Source organism: Astatotilapia calliptera, chromosome 11, assembly GCF_964374335.1.
Source record: "Astatotilapia calliptera chromosome 11, fAstCal68.1, whole genome shotgun sequence".
Taxonomy (NCBI): domain Eukaryota; kingdom Metazoa; phylum Chordata; class Actinopteri; order Cichliformes; family Cichlidae; genus Astatotilapia; species Astatotilapia calliptera.
In genome coordinates this window covers 22,212,326-22,231,303 of record NC_137432.1, presented here as the reverse complement: position 1 = coordinate 22,231,303, position 18,978 = coordinate 22,212,326, and the positions used below count along the sequence as shown (strand labels likewise).

The following is an 18,978-nucleotide window of genomic DNA, read 5'->3' as shown; positions in this document are numbered from 1 at the left end:
AAATAAAAATACTTTAGAACATGAGTTAAAGGGTGTGTTTACCTCCTGTGAGTCAGCTCTGAGGGCGGAAACACCCCGAGCTCTGCGGAGGGCACATCCTGTTTACTCTCCGAGCTACTGTACGAGACTCGGTTTGTGTTCAAGTATGTAAAGGAGAAACAGGCTGAGATGTTACCGACTTCACTGTAAACGTAGCTCAACAAGGTATAGTACCCTTTAGTCAATGTAGTTAAAGTATGAAAATAAATCGGCGTCAACAGGTTGCGGTAATGCTACCTCTTTAGCTTGTAGCTAGGTGGCTAATTAGTTAGCGAATTCGGAGTTCACATTTTCTACTAAGTTCTTCGTATTGAGTCAGTTGATGTTGACGATCGGCTTTTGTTACTGTTATTAACACGTATTAACAACTTTACAGGCCCTTTGCATTTGTCTGAGCAAAGAGAGCTAGCTGAGGGCTAGCAAAAGTAGCGGTAATTAGCCTAGCTGACTGTGCTATCTGCTAACCAGTTATTACAGAGTTGAGGTCTTTTGTTTACTACCACAATGCACACTGTGTCGGTACTGTATGTATAATTATACTGCTTTGGGTGTAATAATCACTGTGCTATTAACCCTGCTCACGTTGATCGTTAGCATAATCTAGAATAAATAGTTTAGATTCACCGGTCTGTAACAGCTGGCACTTTGAAAGTTACATTTAATAAAACACAATAAGATAGCGACTGAGTAAACGAAAACTGTAAAACAAAATGCTATTGAGACATGTCAGAAAGGTACAGTGATTATTGTTCAGAACATTTGAAGACCCTTCACAGTCCATTCATCCTGACTGTAAAATCCTGTCCGCCTCTAGTTTTGAGCCAGGATATCCTGTCAGTTAATCTCAAATCACCTAAAACTGTTTTGGTTTAACATTTTGATATAAATTAAGGATTGCTGTGAAGTTTTTTGTGTAGTCCTGGGAAGTCCCATATTTGAACATCCACCAAAAAATAAAAATAAAAATGACATTCCAAAATACAGCTGGTGACAATTTATGTGTTGCATATAGTTATACAAAAGAAAACTTGTGAAAGGCTTTTTGATGTGAAAATCTTAATCGTAAAATGAAGAAAATTGAGCAAATATCACAAGTCGTGCCACAGAAAACAAAAATATCAATAGATAGTCCTAACCGAACAGGAAAAAGTTCTAGTTGAGTTTCCAGATGGTACTCTAATTATAACTGAGTAAATAATACATAAATTTGTTTTATCCTGGAGGAGTTTTTTGATTCAGGTTAAAATTTCAAGCTCAAATTTCTCTAAACGAAAAAACAAAACAAAGCCTTTGATATATGAAGCTATTTCACCACAACCCAAGCTTTGGCCATAAAATTATGAAGCAGATCAGAGATGGTTGAGCAGAAAATGTTGGAAAAATTTGTTGATTTGAGGTGGAATGACCCGGTAATTTAAACAGCTAGTGCACCTGGCTGCACCTTGATTTTTTTAGACCGTCAATGCCACAAGGAATTGGCCCATAAAGTGCTTTAAACATACTCAGTTAGACCCTGATAACCTTCAGAGATGAGATGAAAGTGGCAATAAGAGCTCTTTTTTTAAGATGATAAAATAAAAAGCAGTTGCAAGTTGCATTGTCTGAGTCAGTCACTGTTGCATGCGTCATATAAAGTTCGAGCCTTGCTCATTGTTCAGCTGCACAGTAATCTGTGTAATGCACTGCTGTATAGACACTCCTGCAGTGCAGCCTCAGTCATCGAGTCATTCCCACTTTGTTTGCTGGTGAAATGAGAGCATTGTTTCTCAGGGACAGCAGATATTGGGTCGACCACACTGTGGTGAATTGAAATACAGGGGGGTTGCCCATAGCTAGGTCAGCGTGTGGCACAGTTAGCTTGCTTCTATAAAGGAATGGGGCCATTCAGATAAACTTGTATAACCACGTTTTTCAGGAATTCTGTGTCCATCAAACTGATCAGTTGCTGCTTTCTGTCTGACTTGTGTTGTTTATCCAGGAAAACGGAAACTCCCCTGTCAGCAATAACCAGCCATGTCGTGCCGGGACATCCACGCCACCAATGCTTTTGCCTTCATCATTGCTATTTTGTCTGTAGGTGGGCTCACAGTGGCAGCATTAATTCCGCAGTGGCGCGTAACGAAACTCGTCACCTTTAATCGTAATGCCAAGAATATCAGTGTGTATGATGGGCTGTGGGCTAAATGTGTGATGCAGGATGGCTATTCAGGATGCCTCTACTATGATTCAGAGGTATTGCTTGATCTATTCTTCTTATGTTTTGTTTTTTAATTCTCCGATGTTTATAATAGTCCCAGCATTAATTATATATTATTATGTTTCCAGTGGTATTCCAAGTTGGATCAGCTGGATCTGCGGCTTTTGCAGTTCTGCCTTCCCACAGGCCTCGGTTTCGGCATTTTAGCCTTGCTGCTGTCCATGACCGGGATGTGTAAAACCTGTTGCTGCTCAGACAAGCCTGAACCGGACATTAAAACAGTTAGATGCCTGGTGAACAGTCCAGGTTGTCACCTGGTGGCCGGCATGTTTTTCTTCCTGGGCGGCGCAGTCCCCATTGCGCCCTCCGTGTGGTTCCTTTTCCGCACCAAGGAGATGAACGCTAGATATGCCAACATCTTCTCTGATGGCTTTGCTGTGTATACATCTATAGGCTGTTCTGGAGGACTGATGCTAGCCGCACTGCTGATGTTCATGTGGTACTGTATGTGCAAGAAGCTGCCTTCACCTTTCTGGTTGCCCATGTCCACGTCCAACTCCATGTCGACCCAGCCTCTCATTGCCAACGCACATTCTCCTGCCTCAGTTTATGTTCCGCAGCCTTTCCCACCACAGACTTTCCCTCCTACAGTAATTAACGCCCAACCGCATGTGCCCGCGCAGGGCTACGTGCAAAGCGTTATCGCACCTGCTCCACCACAGGTGTACGTGTCTCAGGTTTCTGCACCGAATGGCTATGGATCAGAGGTTGAAGGAAACCACGCCTACGGCTACGCTCCCTCACAAAGTTACGCTCCCTCGCAGAGCTATGCCCCCTCGCAGAGTTACGCTCCCTCTCAGGGGTACGCATCCAGCTATACAGGCCACCGCTACTCCACCCGCTCGCGGATGTCAGCAATAGAAATTGATATTCCTGTGCTGACGCAAGAGTAGTGAAAGAGGAGAGGCTGATAACCTCATCACTTCTGTCCATGAACCTCTATAAAGTTCACCACTGATAAAACTAACAGAGTTTGATAGATGGAAGGTAATGACCTGAGAGCTATTTACAGCTTCAAGAGTAATAGTTTCAAAAATACTGTCAGTCAGTCCAGGCCTGTGAACTGCTGATGGCAGAGGATGAGAATCGGTAGAAACAACCCTGGATGTACCACATGAAGGATGAGATTAACCTCGAAACTAAAACACTGCATTCAGTTTAGTATTGTTTTTAAAAAAATACTTGTTTCACTGTTTTTTATATCAGAGTATGAGCACTAAATAATAGTTTATTCCTTGCTGAAGTGGCCAATGGACCAACCTAATTTTTCTAATTTTCTGTTACATTTGTGCTTGACACTTTATCCTTAATTTCAAGTGACTTTTGCTTGTGTAAAGCTTACAGTATGAGGATTGTCTGTTATCACTGCTGAAGTGCATTATGGACTGCGATTAACTTTGACTTCTGTGTCCTGAATGGACAACTACTCACCTGTTTTTGTTCTAACACGAAGTGTGTAATGAACTGTCACTTTGAAGAGCAGCTGTCATTTCTTTGTTAACTGCACTAAGTGTGTCTATAATGTGCCTGGTTTAATTGCCATTGTTTACCTATGTTGTTAGCCTTGAGTCTATTTTTTTAATGTAAAGCCTCCTATATAGTACTTAATCATTTGATACAGCGTACTTTTCCAAGGTATTTGTGTCAAAAAACATCAAAAGGTGCCACTAATAAACCTTTTAGCTGTGTTCAGTCTGATGTACAAATGCAGTTAACATTACTGTATTGTCAGAAACACTAAGACATCACTAGTGTGGTAGAAAAAAACTTGCTAATGTAGCTGGAAGGACTGATTAAGGCTGTAAGTCATGATTAAGCCACATTTGTTGCCTTCTTGCAGGTTCTGCGTATGAAGTACAGATCTTTATGTGATTCTAAAGTGAAAATGTCAAAGAAACATGCTTTTCTACACTGTTTTTGTTTTAAATAAAACATAAATCACACTGTAATCACGTGCTTCTCTTTTTATACAAGCTGCAAACTCACACAGTTATCTATTTAGCCAGTCATATGGCAGCAACTCAGCGCATGTAGAGGAGGTCAAGATGACCCTGTAAAGTTAAAGATTTGCTTCATGGATGTGCAGCTGACAAACCTGCAGCAATCGCGTGATGCTATCAAGTCAACAGGGACCAAAATCTCTGAGGAATGTTTTCAATACCGAGGGGTAGACCAAGTACTAGCAACATGTACCTAATAAAGTGGAATAGTGGTTAACATACAAAAAGTCCCCAAATTGAAAGCAAGGAGGGGACGCAAGGTTGCATACTCCTTGTACCAGTCCCAAGCTTGGATAAATAGGAGGGCTGTGTCAGGAAAGGAAAGATGTGCATCTGTCTGCTGTGGCATTTCTTTTTTTTAATGTGGCCCAGCCATGATTTCAGCTGGTTATGGCTCCTCTTTCCACTTTAACCGAGAGAAATCAGGAGCCTGTGGGGTTCTTAATTCACACAAATGTATCATAAAATGTTAAAGCCCCTTCTCCAACCCAATCCCCATTAAGCCAGAGGACACTGAAGTGGTTTATGTAGCACTTCTTAAAAGTATCAATGTGATGTTTAAATGGGAAAATTTATTTATTTGTTGTTTATGAATATAAATGACTTAACAGGGGAGAGTGGGAAAATGGCCAGCACAGCATTGGCAGACTAATCTCATTATAAACTCTGCTTTCTAGAGTGTACACTCGTTAAAAAGAAGATTTCACCAAAATTCAGAGGATATGGCACATCCAAACAACAGAAGGCACATTTATGTTCCAGCTTTCCAAAAATCCCTTTTTCAGTATACATGAAAGCTTAAAGATGCATTTTATTGTGTTAATTAACTATTATGGAAAGTAAAAATCACAGTCATTTAGTGGTCATTAAACAGACAATGATTCAACTCATAAATCATGAAACACTTCTCTCCCCTGCATAAGCTTTTACGGGTTAAAAGTTTCATTATTGTCAATAACGGCCCGTTATTTACTTGGTGTAGCATCTATACCAAAATTTGCACTACTGCACAGCACAATGGGGGATATGATATTTGCTGTCACCTGCCGTATGAGCAAATTAAGATATAATCGAGTTCATAGCTTAACAAAGGAAGTAGATGACAGTGAGCAGTCTAACAAAAAAGAAAAACAGCTTTTCGTTTTGTTTTTGATGTAAGTCGACCAAGCATGTGAAGTGATCACTGCGGCAGGTATAATTGGAAATTATGTCAAGGTTTAGTGGCTGATGGTTAGTAAGACCTTAATGAAAATAAGAATATCTGTTTGCATTTGCATGTATCTGTAGCGCACACACAGCACAAATCATCATTATCAGAGCACCAAAGTCTGATTTAACTGTTGTAATAATGCCATGCTTTCTTTGTTCCCTGCATCATCGCTCCCGGCCAGTAATCTCAGTTCAAAAACATACACACACAGCATATAGACCCAGCGGGGAGCGAGTACTGATGGAGATTAGAGGTCGACACAGATGGCTTTCATATGCTGAGCTGGGAAGAAACAGGGGGTGGGGCCTGGGTTGCCATGGGAGACCTCAGACACAGACCGCTGGCTCATGAACATAAAGTGGGGAGGGATAAACACGCCTTTCATTCTTTCTCACTCTTTCCTTGCATGTGTGAATGAACCGGTCCAGGTTTAGTAACATGAACATGGCTTCAGGCCACAGGGAGACCCCCCGAACACACACACACCTCCTTTTTTGTATCCCATCAGCTCCAGCACACACACAGTGTGTCATTCCCAGCTTGTGCTGTCCGTGTAAAAAATCCTCCCTTGGCACCAAATGCAAACACCCCCATGCTAAAACCTGGCACTCGACACACCCCCTTCTTCCTCTGCATCCTTCACCACCCAACCCCCTTATCTTCAGTTATCCCCTCTAGTGCAGCAGACAACTGGAAAATCTTTCAAAAGTGGAAACAAGCACCAAAATTAGTGTGTTTGTCCTTCTGGAGCCTTTAATTTGAAAAATCCCAATAGCCACTTGGGTTTTCAAGACGGTTTACCTACTTCCAACACAAAATTTCAGGCACTGGATCTATTTCAGTGTTTCTAATCCCGTTTTCAGTTTGTTTGTTTGTTTCTTTACTACGGGTGCTTCTCTGTTTGATTTTTAATAAGCATTGTTACAATTTGAACCTCCCAAAAACTGCATAATTGCCAAGAAACATTTATTTAAACAATGTAGGATTATGTAAGGAGCTTTAAAATCAACTTGTGGCCTCATAGGTGGGTCTCGAGGTAAAAGTACCTTTATAAATGGTACAAAGAAGTTTCTGATTAGCTTCAGAGGTAACTTTTACACAAACATGTGGTTTGATATGAAGTCTTGTCATCTTTGCCTCAAAATGTGACGATTTCCTACCAGAAACAGGCCTGTTGACACTTTACCACATTTGGTTCACCCCAAAAATCACTGAAAAACTACTCGAAAATGAATTTATGAGTGTGTGTTCATGGATCATAGAGGAAGAAGGATACTAAAGGCTGCTTTACTGGGTATCCCTGCTGCTAGTCTGTGTTTTTTACATCACTTCCTCTTTCCCACGCCATTACACCAAATAATGACATCATTGCTCAGGTCCAATCATTTTCTTGCTGCTCTCTGTGAGCCAATCAGCCTCCACTGTCTGCTTTAAACCTCACTGCTCTTATGTCATCCTGCCTCGTGCCACTTCCTTCTCATCTTCACTACCAACCACCAGCGTCTAGACTTCAGGGGGTTCCTGCTTCTTGCTGGGACTCCACTCTGCTATGATGCTTCATCACTCATGTTCAATAAAAACATGTTCAAATCTTTCAAGTGATGGCTTCTTATCAAAATGAGTATATGACTTATAATTACTGAATATAGGCTGAATATATTCATTCAAACCTTCAGGAGAGCCTGAACTTGACATGCAACCTCAACCACACATTTTATGGACTTCAACAGTTTTTTGAACCGTAACATACACTTAAAACACGTCATGCCTTTGCTTAGGCTTTATGGTTGAAATGTCCTAAAGCCTGAACTCATGGTCACTCCACCATTGAACAAAAAACGCACACAGCATTATGCTTTCTGGGTGTAGCCACAGTGGCTCCGAGGTGCAGGTGGAGCTGCCATGGTGTCCAAAAAGAAAACAACAACACAAACAGGAGGACTAAACATATGGTGTTTTCTGTCTATGCGAGTCAATCACACATCCTCCTCACAACTTCCCTACATGAACACACATAAACACACACATGCACACACACTCATGCCGACACTAACAGTCAATAAGTGCAAGATTTATCAACTGCGTGCTGCGCTGGAACAGCTCGTTCTTCGCTTGTGAGCTTTAATCTTGAAGATCTAGCTTTTCAGATTATATATGAGACCAATTACATAACACGACAAGACACTTTAACTCCGGCTCAGCCACATAAAGTGACAAGAGCAGCTTGTTCAGGACACGTTTACCTCATGTCCTGCATAACTTTTTCTGCCTTGGTGAAAGAAGGGCAGATGGATTTGCCATATGGCCGACAGGAGCCACGCTGACTCTCACAGCCCCACTTCAACCCTGTTTTCTTGTTTGTGTTCTTTTACATTTAGGAAAGCTACAATTAGTTGCAGGTGGGTAAAAAATTTGCATCCAATGCTGTTCAATAAGGGATTATATGTGAATGCTGTCTAATGTAACAAGTGCATGACAGTGCAGACAGCCTCCTCGTAAAAGAGCCACTAAATCTCACACCGGACATGGAGGGCATCTAGGGTTTTGAAGAAGACATCTGTGTGTCTGAGGCAGACTTGTAGACCGAGCAGACAAATAGACAGACATAATGAGAGTGAAACAGAGAAAGAAGGAATCCACGGGGAGAGAAACGATGGAGCATTGCCCGAGGGGAGCAGACATCCAGAGCTCAGTAACAACAAACTGACAGGCACCTCCGGGCTCGAGGGCAGCGCCGTCCCCGGCATTGTCATGCAGCCAGCGTTCCAAAAACATCAAGCCAAAACCAATACTACCACAACTGTCAAAAATGTGTTACTCTGTTCACACTACTCTGTATACACTTGATTTATGTGATATTTTTAAAAGGCCACAGATCGGCAGAGGTGAGAAGTAACAAAGTATTTGTACTTTGTTACTACAAAGTACTGGTATCTACAATTTTCAGGTATCTGTACTTTACTTGAGTAGCTTTTTTAATTTTTACTTCTACTCCCTATATTTTTAAACAAATATCTGTATTTTATACTCCTTAAATTTTCAAAAACAGGCTCGTTACTTTTGCATTTTGGGGGAGTTTTTGCTCAGACTGCTCAGTGGAATTTGATATAGTGCAGATTTAAAGTTTCCATTAAGTCCTCATGTTTTTAAATCAGATATTGGGTCTGTACACATGACATTATGGGGTTTTTTTTTTATTGTGAAACCTGCTGCGAAACAAACTGAGCTAGCTATGTGTTATTTAAAGAGTGCATGAAAATCATCTGCAGTTTCACAGTCAAAGTAAGGTTATGTCAAGTGTAGCAGAGATTCATATGAATTTTAGTTGATGATGCTTAGATCCATTGACTGAGCAGGACAAGTCATGAAACATCTGCTGATATCTGGTTGAATTTGGTTGTTTACATCCAAACAGAGCAGCTGGTCAGCTGATCACAGCCTGTACACTAAGAAAATCTACCAGAGCTCTCAGTAGAAATTATTGTAAACCAGAACCTCCTGTCAAAACGTTCACTAGCTGAGGGGCTTTCAGTGCCCCTCAGCTAGATTGGGAGCGCAATAGCTGAGGCTGGTCTACTGCATCTCCTCTTGGGTCTCAAACCTTTGATCTTTTGGATCTTCATGCTGTAGAAGACCAAAGTGAAGCCAGTTTTAACCAATGTCATAAATTTTATCTACAATCAGACTTTACATCTGATTTATAAAAAAGTTATTTCTCGCCTGTAAAATCCGCATCATCTGCTGACACATTTAATGAAGTACCAAATAAATCCATCCATCCTTTTACTTAACTGCGCATCGAATTCAGGCACAAGTCATGAGTCTGTCTCCAGGCCAGCACGCAGAGACACGATCACATTCACACCTCCTGCCAGTTTAGAATCAACATTTATTAATTAATTTGCAGCTTGGTGTCAGTGCTAACCACTGTGCCACTGATTGTTAATAACTGTACTTTACACCAGTGTAAAGCATCATCACAATAATATAGAAAATGTGCTTTAGTATAACATAAACAAAGTTGGGTAATCACATGTTAAACATTAAATTACTCAGTCGTTTTCAGATTAACCAAAGAGTAATGCCAAGTTGGGCTAGTGGCATCCATCCCACCCTGTCCCATCATCCTTCTCTGTCACTCCAACTCTCTGCATGGCCTCCTTCACTACATCCATCAATCTTCTCTGAGGTCTTTCTCTTTTCCTCCTGCCTGGCAGCTGCATTTATCCACTGTCTCTCCTCTGCACATGTCCAAACTATCGCAGCGTTGTCTCTTTAACTTTGTGTCCAAACTGCTCAATCTGAGGTCATTTCTAATGTTGTCCATTCTGGTCACTCTCAATAACAATCTTAGCATCTTCAGCTCTGCCTCTGGTCTTTTTTAGTTAGTGCCAAAATACTGAACACGTTATCTTCTGAAGTAACACTGTGACTGCTGTCTTTCGGCTTTCTGGAGTGACTCTATAAGATGTTGCTTTAGCTGTGGCTTTTAAAGACTTTACAGAAACGCAACATTTCAGCCAAATGTTTGTCATGATATACTTACACACCCTGTATCTCTGCAAGGAGAGTGCTGCAGCACCCTTCTGAGTTTATCTACTTTGTCAAATTGGATTGCCTATTTTCTGAATCTTCTCTCTCTCATTGCTTCAATAATTCAGTGTCTCCAGAAAACGCTGGAGACGACAGAAGCAGCTAAAGAGTGAGCAACGAAGAGTCGTAACAGGCCCTGAATAAACACAGCGGCCTCGAGCACTGTTGTCGCTCATTCCCTCTCGGTGTTCTACTTTATTTCCTCCATCCTCACACTAAAGACACTTTATTGCTTAATTAACTTCATGTTTCCTCTCCTTTTCATTACTGTTTAACTGTGAAATAGCAACTGCCTTTAAAACTGGATTAGATCCTCTTATACTGCAGTTTCTCTGCAGAAAATACAATGACATGCGCCCTAATTACATTTTGGTTTTTCACACTATTCCACCTCCTAATCTTCTGTTTGTCTGTCCATCTACCAGATTTTCTCTCCTACCTGCCGGCACAAAAACTCTCATATGGGAATGAATCTTAAGTAGCTCCGTGGGCTAGGTTGCAACTACCAAGGACACACACACACACACACACACACCTAGGTCTCTGACCTCTCTTATCTGGTCTTCTTTCGCCCCTGACTGATTAAAGCCAGACACACGCTTCTTCTGGAGGTTTTAATTAGATAGAAAGTAAGCCCTTCACACACACACGGAGTATCAGCAGCTTGTTCTTTCACTCTCATGCCTAAGGCTTGTCTGGAAATCTCGGATCTGTCCTTTCGTTCTGGCCGTAATGCCTCTAATTGTTATTATCTAATTGTCTGTGGGCTTTTCTGCTTTCTGCTGCTTTGTAATCCCGTGAATCTCTCTGTCTTGAAACCTCAGGGTTCAGCTGCAGTGACCGGTTTGTGATCTGTAACTGATTCTGGTTTGTCTGAACCTCCTGTTCTCCTATTCTAACAAATCATCTGCAGCAGATGTGCACATTTTTTACCAAATCAGCACCACAAAAACAGCCTATCCAGGCCTTTTCAAGAGCACCCTTGACACAATCATTTCAAAGGAAAACATATGAAAGATTTTGGGTACCATCAGTGACGAGGAACTTGCAGGGCTGTGGGTGGACATTGGACACAACACAGCACTACTGCAACAAATTGTTTGACCTCAGACAGCTCAACACGACGTAGAAGCAGCTGGATGCAAAAACATGGAGGAAGGACAAATTGATAATCCCTGTTGAGAAGAGCCATCTGCAGTACTTACATTGCTGCTGCCGTGTCCTCCAGGTTCAATCATGTAGGTGTGATTGCCGTCGAAAAACATCCCACTGAAAAGGGAAAGAGGGGGAGAGGCGAGAGCACATATCAGTACAAGTTTCTGCTGTTTTTTTCAGCATCAAATGGAATAAATCAAGTCCTCCGGACGGATTAGTCACTTCATATGGAAAACTGTTATAAAAGAACATAAACTAGAGGGAGACCTTACAGTCCTTAATGTGCATATGACTCTCATTTTTCTGCAAATAAATTAGATAACAAGTTTAAGGACTGGACAGCTAAGGGAACAACAGTTATGTTCGACGTAATGAAAAAAAGTTTTGAAGTTTGAAGTTTTGAAATGCTTATTAGAAAAGCAAGACTTCTATGGATATTTACAGATGGGACGCTATGTTATATGACTGTGAGAAAAGTAACGGAGGGAAGAAGGAGGTGTAATGGACAGTGATGTGGAGATTACAATGGAAGATTTTTTTATTACACCCGCACAGAAACCTGTCTATAGTGTTATAACCTCCCTGTCTGCTGGAAAAATGTGCAACCACTGGCATATTTAATAAAGACTAGTAAAGAGAGATACACTGTGCCATTCAAGACATTTTTAAATGTGAAATTCACCAAGTAAGAAGGCTCTCTCTCTCTCTCTCTCTCTCTCTCTCTCTCTCTCTCTCTCTCTCTCTCTCTCTCTCTCTCTCTCTCTATATATATATATATATATATATATATATATATATATATACACGTAATATATATGTGTGTGTATATGTATATGTATATATATATATATCTGTAATATTGATCCCACAAGGGAGGCTATTACAGCAGCAGAATAAAGAATAAAAATAGTACAGACTACAATAAATAAACATACGCATAGTGAGGGCCTTATACTGCAAAGAAATTATATATACAAAACTGTGATTTTAAAAAAAAAACAGGGAAGTAAAAAATAAAAATTAGGTTTAGTTAAAGAAGAGTAAAAAGTATGACTAATAAATACTATGTACACTATAAAGCTGAGACATAGTTGCAAGAAGTTAATGTTGGTGAATAATAATAATATAGGATTAGTTTAGTCTAATTAGTCCATCAATGGCTCAGCAGTTAGAATAAAAACAAAATCCATGCTGTCATCACATATAAGGTTGCGAGAGAACAGCACAGAGCTATGCAGCATTTTAACCATGGCTGAAGGTCTTTGGCCGCCTGCCCACATTCATGTGCGCATGAACACATCATCCGTTAATTAAGTTTATCTGAAGCTTTTAGGAGATTGGTCGGGTCAGACTGTGAAGTCAGGAGGGTAAACACTGCAGGAAATACACAATCTATCTACCTCCTCCCACTCTACCCTCTCTGTGTTTTTCAGGTTTCCTGGCTGGACAAATTGAAAGAATTTATGTGTGTATTTTATGCTTAAATCTGTTCAGTGCTGGTGTGAGTGAGTGGGATTTGGAAGAAAGGTGATGTCATGCATCTGTGCACAAACCACACCTACACAATCCCCTCAGTTATTATAGCTTTACCTGACTTTACATGTCGTTGCTGCTTAGTTTGGGATGCAGCTTTACTTTTATTGACACACCAAATAAGAACTATCGCTGGACTGTATAGAAAGTTTAGCTTAGCTTTTAGTTTTAGTCAGCTCAGCGTGCAAATGTAATCTTTTAATTTAAAGATAAGGCTTTAAATTATAGCTAAGTTTGATAAATGATTAAGAAACAAATGGATGGATGGATTCTTTTAGCTCACTTTTGTGCTGCATCAAAGCAAAGAATCCAAGCTAAATGTTTAGAAAGAGAACAAAATTTGCCTCTGTGTGTGTGTGTGTGTGTGTGTGTGTGTGTGTGTGTGTGTGTGTGTGTGTGTGTGTGTGTGTGTGTGTGTGTGTGTGTGTGAGAGTTGGGGGGCGGGGGCAGGATGTATATTATGGTAAACACCTGACTCAGCATAGGAGAATGCTCTCCCTCTAATGGCTAACGCTCTGACACACTCCACAGCAGGAAGCCCTTGACTCCCTCGCTCTCTTTCTCTTACTCTCTCTCTCTCTCTCTCTCACACACGCACGCATGCACGCACACACACACACACACACACACACACACATATAACATTTTGGTGTTTCTTTCTTTCTTCATTAGAAATTTCAAAGTTCAGTGATTCTATCCCATTACAACCTCTTGCGTTCTAAATATGAGATTTCACTGCAGGTAACTATACTATAAATTATTTGGTAGTTGCTTTCTTTTCATTATTTTGCATCCAGCATTTTATAATTTGCTGTACTGACAACTTTCCCCAAATTCATGCAAAACTCTCATGAAACACACAAAAAAACTTTAAGAATAAAAAGAGTTAAGGCTTGGACTTTAGTTTAGCTTGTTCAGCAGATATTAGTCTGCTTCTTCCTGCTTCCCCTAATTAGTTGGAAAGACATGTCTAAACTGATTACTCTGTCTATTTGGCTTGGTATTATGTTGAAACAAGATATACTCAGTGGGAGAAAGCTTTGAGACTGCGTAATGGATCAGAAATAAATAATCATGGTCTCTGAAACAGCTGAAATTGATAATTAGATTAAACAATGTACACTGAATGGGCAGAAGGTTAATTCAGACCAGGAGCTCCTATTATGTGGTTTTCTTTACATGACTACAAGAACTGATGACGGTTAATCCAAAAAACATCGGGCAACAAGTTCAAAATATACAGCAGTTTATGGTGTTGACAGTCTGACATTTGATTAAAAATGTTTGGAGAAAATTTGGCCTCTTTTCAAGAAATTATTTTTCCTCATTTTAAATTTTTGTGGCGATCGTGGCTCAAGAGTTGGGCGTTCGCCTTGTAATCGGAAGGTTGCTGGTTCGAGCCCCGGCTTGGACAGTCTCGGTCGTTGTGTCCTTGGGCAAGACACTTCACCCGTTGCCTACTGGTGGTGGTCAGAGGGCCCGGTGGCGCCAGTGTCCGGCAGCCTCGCCTCTGTCAGTGCGCCCCAGGGTGGCTGTGGCTACAATGTAGCTTGCCATCACCAGTGTGTGAATGTGTGTGTGAATGGGTGGATGACTGGATATGTAAAGCGCTTTGGGGTCCTTAGGGACTAGTAAGGCGCTATATAAATACAGGCCATTTTTTAATGTAATTTAAAAAGTACAAAATATCAAGTGTTGAAGCTTAAAACATGCAGAATTTAAAGTCACTTTTATCATTTAAAGTTGCTTTTCTTCTCCATTTGGGTTTGAATGGTCGGTTTGAACTTCAGCAGCTCATCTTGAGTTACATGTCTAATCGAGTTGCTGCCACGTGATTGTTTCATTAGATGTTTTGCAGGTGTACCCAATGAAGCAGGCCGGTAAGTGTATATACGTTTATGACAAGCATTTGCTAAGACTAGACTTTATTTGTGGTTTTTATGAAATTACATAAAAACAAAAGAGTTTCACATAAAAAATAAAAATAAAAGACACGTACAGTGCAAGCAAGCATGATGACAATAAGGACGTTATAATAGAATTAGGTCATAGATCAAGGATAAAAAGCGATAGTGCTGAATGAATACCATAGTGATTATTTATTTTTTTAAAGATAAGATGATAAGATGCAGCCCTCCGGATGACATCTTTTTCATAGCAGCGTTTATTTTCCATGACACGATAAAGCAAACAAAGAAATAAGACTTAAAAATTTGGTGCATCATGAAATGAAAAGCAAACAAAGCAGACCTCAAACCTTTGAGGAGCTGAAGTCCTACATGAAAATACAACAGCTGGTCTCCCCTGTGTAAGTTGTATTTGTATATTTTTAATTAAATATAGGCTTCAAATCATTAGCATTCTCTTTTTATTTAAATGTCACACGGCATTGTAACTTTTTGTGGAAACACGGTTCTCATTTTAGGCACGTTTGATGCTTTGTTATTCACGGCGGCTTTCTGTGCAAACAATGAAATCCACCAACAAACAGTGAATTTCTCACATGCGGGATGGAGAGCGTCTCGCCTCTTTTCATGCATATATATATACACACATATATACACAGGAGACTACATACATTGACTTAGAAAGCATAAAGTGTGCATGCATCCCTCACAGCAGGCCTTGTTTCTGACCCGTCTCGCCTCAAGCAGAAAAAGCTAAAAATACCAACGTTAGTGGAGGCTAGAGGAGAAGGGGAAAAAAAGAAAAGAGAACAGGAAAGGAAGAAGAGAAGAAGAGAAGATGTCTGTCTGTCTGTCCGTCTGCCAGAGTGATAACCTATGAAACCTAAAATGCAGACAGGCAGCGACGCCTGGCTAAAACTAATTACATTAACCTAATGAAAAAATGGGAGCAGGACTTAGAACAGAGGCTGAAACACACACATGCATATAAAAAGTCGCATCTGTATTATTTGTACTTACTGCAGCCCGTGACAGGTTGAGAGAGCCACAAAGGAGTGAGGGATGTTTCTGACCTTTCCTTGATAGTAGCAGTGCTCTCCGCCCTGTGTGGAAACACACAAATACACACAGATGAAGCTCACACACATGATGTAGTGAAATATTCCCCTCTTCACTACCATATTTAATTTGTGGTGTCCTCGGGATTCCCATATGCTTTTTTGCCGTTCACCTAGGGACCATCTTTGATCCGAGGACACCACAAGGAAATGAGTCCAAAGCAATCCATTACACAGAATTCATTTGCTAATACATGCAAGTGCAAGTAAGCTCTGTTGAAGATATGTGAATATACTGTTCGCGTGTTTGTTTGACAATTTGCACTTTGAGCTTTGCACGTTCACATCTGACCATCTGCGCGCTAACGCCTCAGCGACTTCACTCCTCTATCCGAACTTCTCTGCAGCAGGAAGTCAGATTTTTACCATCTCCGTCTCTCTGTCTTCACTCTTGATCTACGTGTCTCTCTGCACACATTTATCGTCTATAGATGTGCATGATGTCTAAGTACCTAAGTGCTCTGCAGGCAGGCCATCTCTTCCTGGTCCATTTCTTGCTACCTAACAGCCATTAAGCAGGAAGCAGTTCTCCCTGAGGAAATGCAGCTTTTATCAGAGGATCAATTTCTGCATGTGCACAGCAATGCACCTCTAGATCCACTTCCACTCTCCAGCTTTCTGAGTAGACCCCATCCTGATGCACAAGCTTCTGTTAGGATGCATGCATGTGCACACTGTTGAACTACACATGCATGTGGAAATCTGTGTGATTTATTATCCTACAGCAGAGTTCAGTGAGGTGTCGGACGGGATTGAGTTCAGAGTGCGGCGCATGCAAGACAAATTTTCAAATGCTCTTTTATCTGCCTGACTTTGGACAAAGGGACATTAAAGCAGTCCTCAAGCAAATCAGGGTTTCATCTGCCTCTGCCCTCTCCTGTGAGGAGTCAATTAAACCCAACTGTTCCAGCAAAGAGTTTTTCCTTTTTTCTTTGACAGAAATCTATCATTTTTATACAGCATATCGTTGCCTCAGATCAAGAAGGTCCTGGGTTCAAAACCCACCTGCTGGTTGGAGCCTTTATGTTCTATCTGTGCCTGCATGGGTTCTCTCCAGGTACTCCTGCACCATCCCACAGTATAAAGACATGCATGTTAAGATTAACTGGTGGTCGGCCAAAGAACCACAGATAAGGTGAAGCGTGGCAGAGGATGTGACATCAAACTCGCATGTGCCACCACATGACAGGGGCCAAGCAGCAAGCATAAACACGTCATAACTCCAGGAGTGGGAATGGTTGTCTGTCTCTGTGTGGTACCCCTGTGATACACTGGCAACCTGTACACGGTGTACCCCACCTTTAGACAGCATGACCTTTGTGACTCTAAACTTGCCAAGTGGTGAAGAAAATGGGTGGATGGTACACATTTTCATGTTAACTTGGACCAAATTAAACAAAAAAAAAAATGAAATCCCAATTAACAAAGACGTTACTACAAACAATTTGCATTTCCAAAGATGGAGCTAAAACTCTCTGAACTAAAACCTTGTAAGGAAAACGTTGTTCAGCACAGTATCAACACTTCCTTTAAACAAGGCACATCCATTTTATCTAAAGTCATTCATTTTAATATATTTATTAGATACAGTAGAGAAATAAAGCAAATGCATTTAAATCAAACTGTAGTGCATTCAAAGCATTTAGCCAATGAATTAGAGTGGTGGGTAAAGACAAGAATCAGGCTTACAACATCACTAAAATGTCTTTTTCATTTGAATGAATCAGGCATTCATGCAGTTTACACTTTACAGGACTCAAACTGAAGACTTTAGAAATGTGTGGTAATACAGACGAGTGCATGTGTGAGTGTGAGGAAGTCATCTGCATAAACAATCATCTTTGAATTATCAAAGTGAAACTGCACCCATCAGGCTGAGACTGATTTCTTTCTGTGTTCCTGCCTTTTAACCACTTATTTGCAACTTCCAGTTAAATCACATTCAGCTATCGGTTTCCTTTTCGCGATACTAACTCTGCCTCTCGCTATTTTCATAATGCCCTATCCATGAAATCCAGAATAGAAAAATAAGATTCAAGCAAGTTAGCAGCAGGCTGCCACCGCTGTAATAAGAGAGGGGATTTTTTTTTTACATTAGCAGAGAGTCAGAGCATATGAAAGGTTTGCTAGATAAACCTAAATAGAGCCACAAGAGAAAGAGGTTGAGTAAAGAGACAGAGAGCGAGTGTGAAGTGAAGAGACAGAGAGGGCTATTTATAAGTGGCGCTGTGCTCCACTATCCCAGCGTCTCTCCTCTTTCCATCGCCCTGAACCTTCTGCTCCACTTCTCATCAAAGGAAGAAACACCCAACATCAGCACTGTGGGTACATCCTCAGCTTGTGTTGCTAAATTTGTGAGATCTGTGATCTCTTAAGACACATGCGAGGATAATTAATCATCTTATCTGGACAACACAATGCACAACAAAAAGGTCGAGGTTAGACACTCGGTAAACAAGTAGGACGCTCTGCCCTCTGAATGTCAGTGAAACTTTGACCACCGCGATCACATAATGCAAGGAAATAAGGACATTAGACACACTTTGCTGTACTTTACTCCTCATTAGGTGATCGAGTTCATTTCTGTGCGTGCAGTATTTCCTCAAAACCACAAAACCAAAGTTTGCAGCTGTAGTGCAGAACCCAAACTTTCCAATCATAACAAATATGCAGGGGTACAGTGTGCACTCAATAAAAGGATCCTTAATCAAACTGGTATGTTTTCTACTGATCGCACAGTTTTGGATTAAATGCAAACATCCATCAACTGGAATTGGCTGATTTCCACCGACAGATGTGTGTTGTGATGTTTGGGCCACATCTGGCTGTTACCATCATCGTGTCACAGGTGCCATGTTTAACATCCCATATAAAACCCAATAGCATCTGCTCTCTGTGATGTGTTTTGTGCAGAACGAGGATAAGGAGCCTGTCATTCATTCCTTGCACTGAAGGTAAACCGTGGACAGAAAGCCTGAATGCTTCCAGTTTCAGGAGTTTGTATTACTTCTATTACGTATGGGCTACATGAGCACTGGAGGATTCTGACCTAGATCTATCAGAGCAGCAGCTGCGTTACATCGGCTGACATTTTGCCCTCCACAGTGAGCAGAGTAACAACCAGGGCTTGTCTCATATTAACCTCCATGAACAGAAGCATTAATAA

The 18,978-nt window shown here is 40.9% G+C and overlaps 2 protein-coding genes across 4 annotated transcripts in view; one reads left to right on the top strand and one right to left on the bottom strand.

The window, feature by feature from the left end:
• The window catches only part of adam22 (ADAM metallopeptidase domain 22), a 72,910-nt gene that overhangs the window by 21,481 nt on the left and 32,451 nt on the right, over window positions 1–18,978 (bottom strand). For both annotated transcript variants that reach the window (XM_026184039.2, XM_026184040.2), the window contains exons 5-6: window positions 15,715–15,797; window positions 11,305–11,368 (exon numbers count right to left, since the gene is read on the bottom strand). In XM_026184039.2, the coding sequence (XP_026039824.2) occupies window positions 11,305–11,368; window positions 15,715–15,797 (147 nt within the window). The remainder of the gene's footprint in view (window positions 1–11,304; window positions 11,369–15,714; window positions 15,798–18,978) is intronic.
• On the top strand, window positions 65–4,245 carry cldn12 (claudin 12). Of its 2 annotated transcripts, none has more exons than XM_026184065.2 (3): window positions 65–204; window positions 2,018–2,271; window positions 2,365–4,245. In XM_026184065.2, the coding sequence occupies exons 2-3, from the start codon at window positions 2,053–2,055 to the stop codon at window positions 3,187–3,189; spliced, it is 1,044 nt and encodes a 347-aa protein (XP_026039850.2). In that variant the 5' UTR covers window positions 65–204; window positions 2,018–2,052; the 3' UTR covers window positions 3,190–4,245. The 2 variants fall into 2 exon arrangements, with proteins under 2 accessions (XP_026039850.2, XP_080164424.1); XM_080308298.1 differs by having other exon boundaries at window positions 68–204; window positions 2,117–2,271.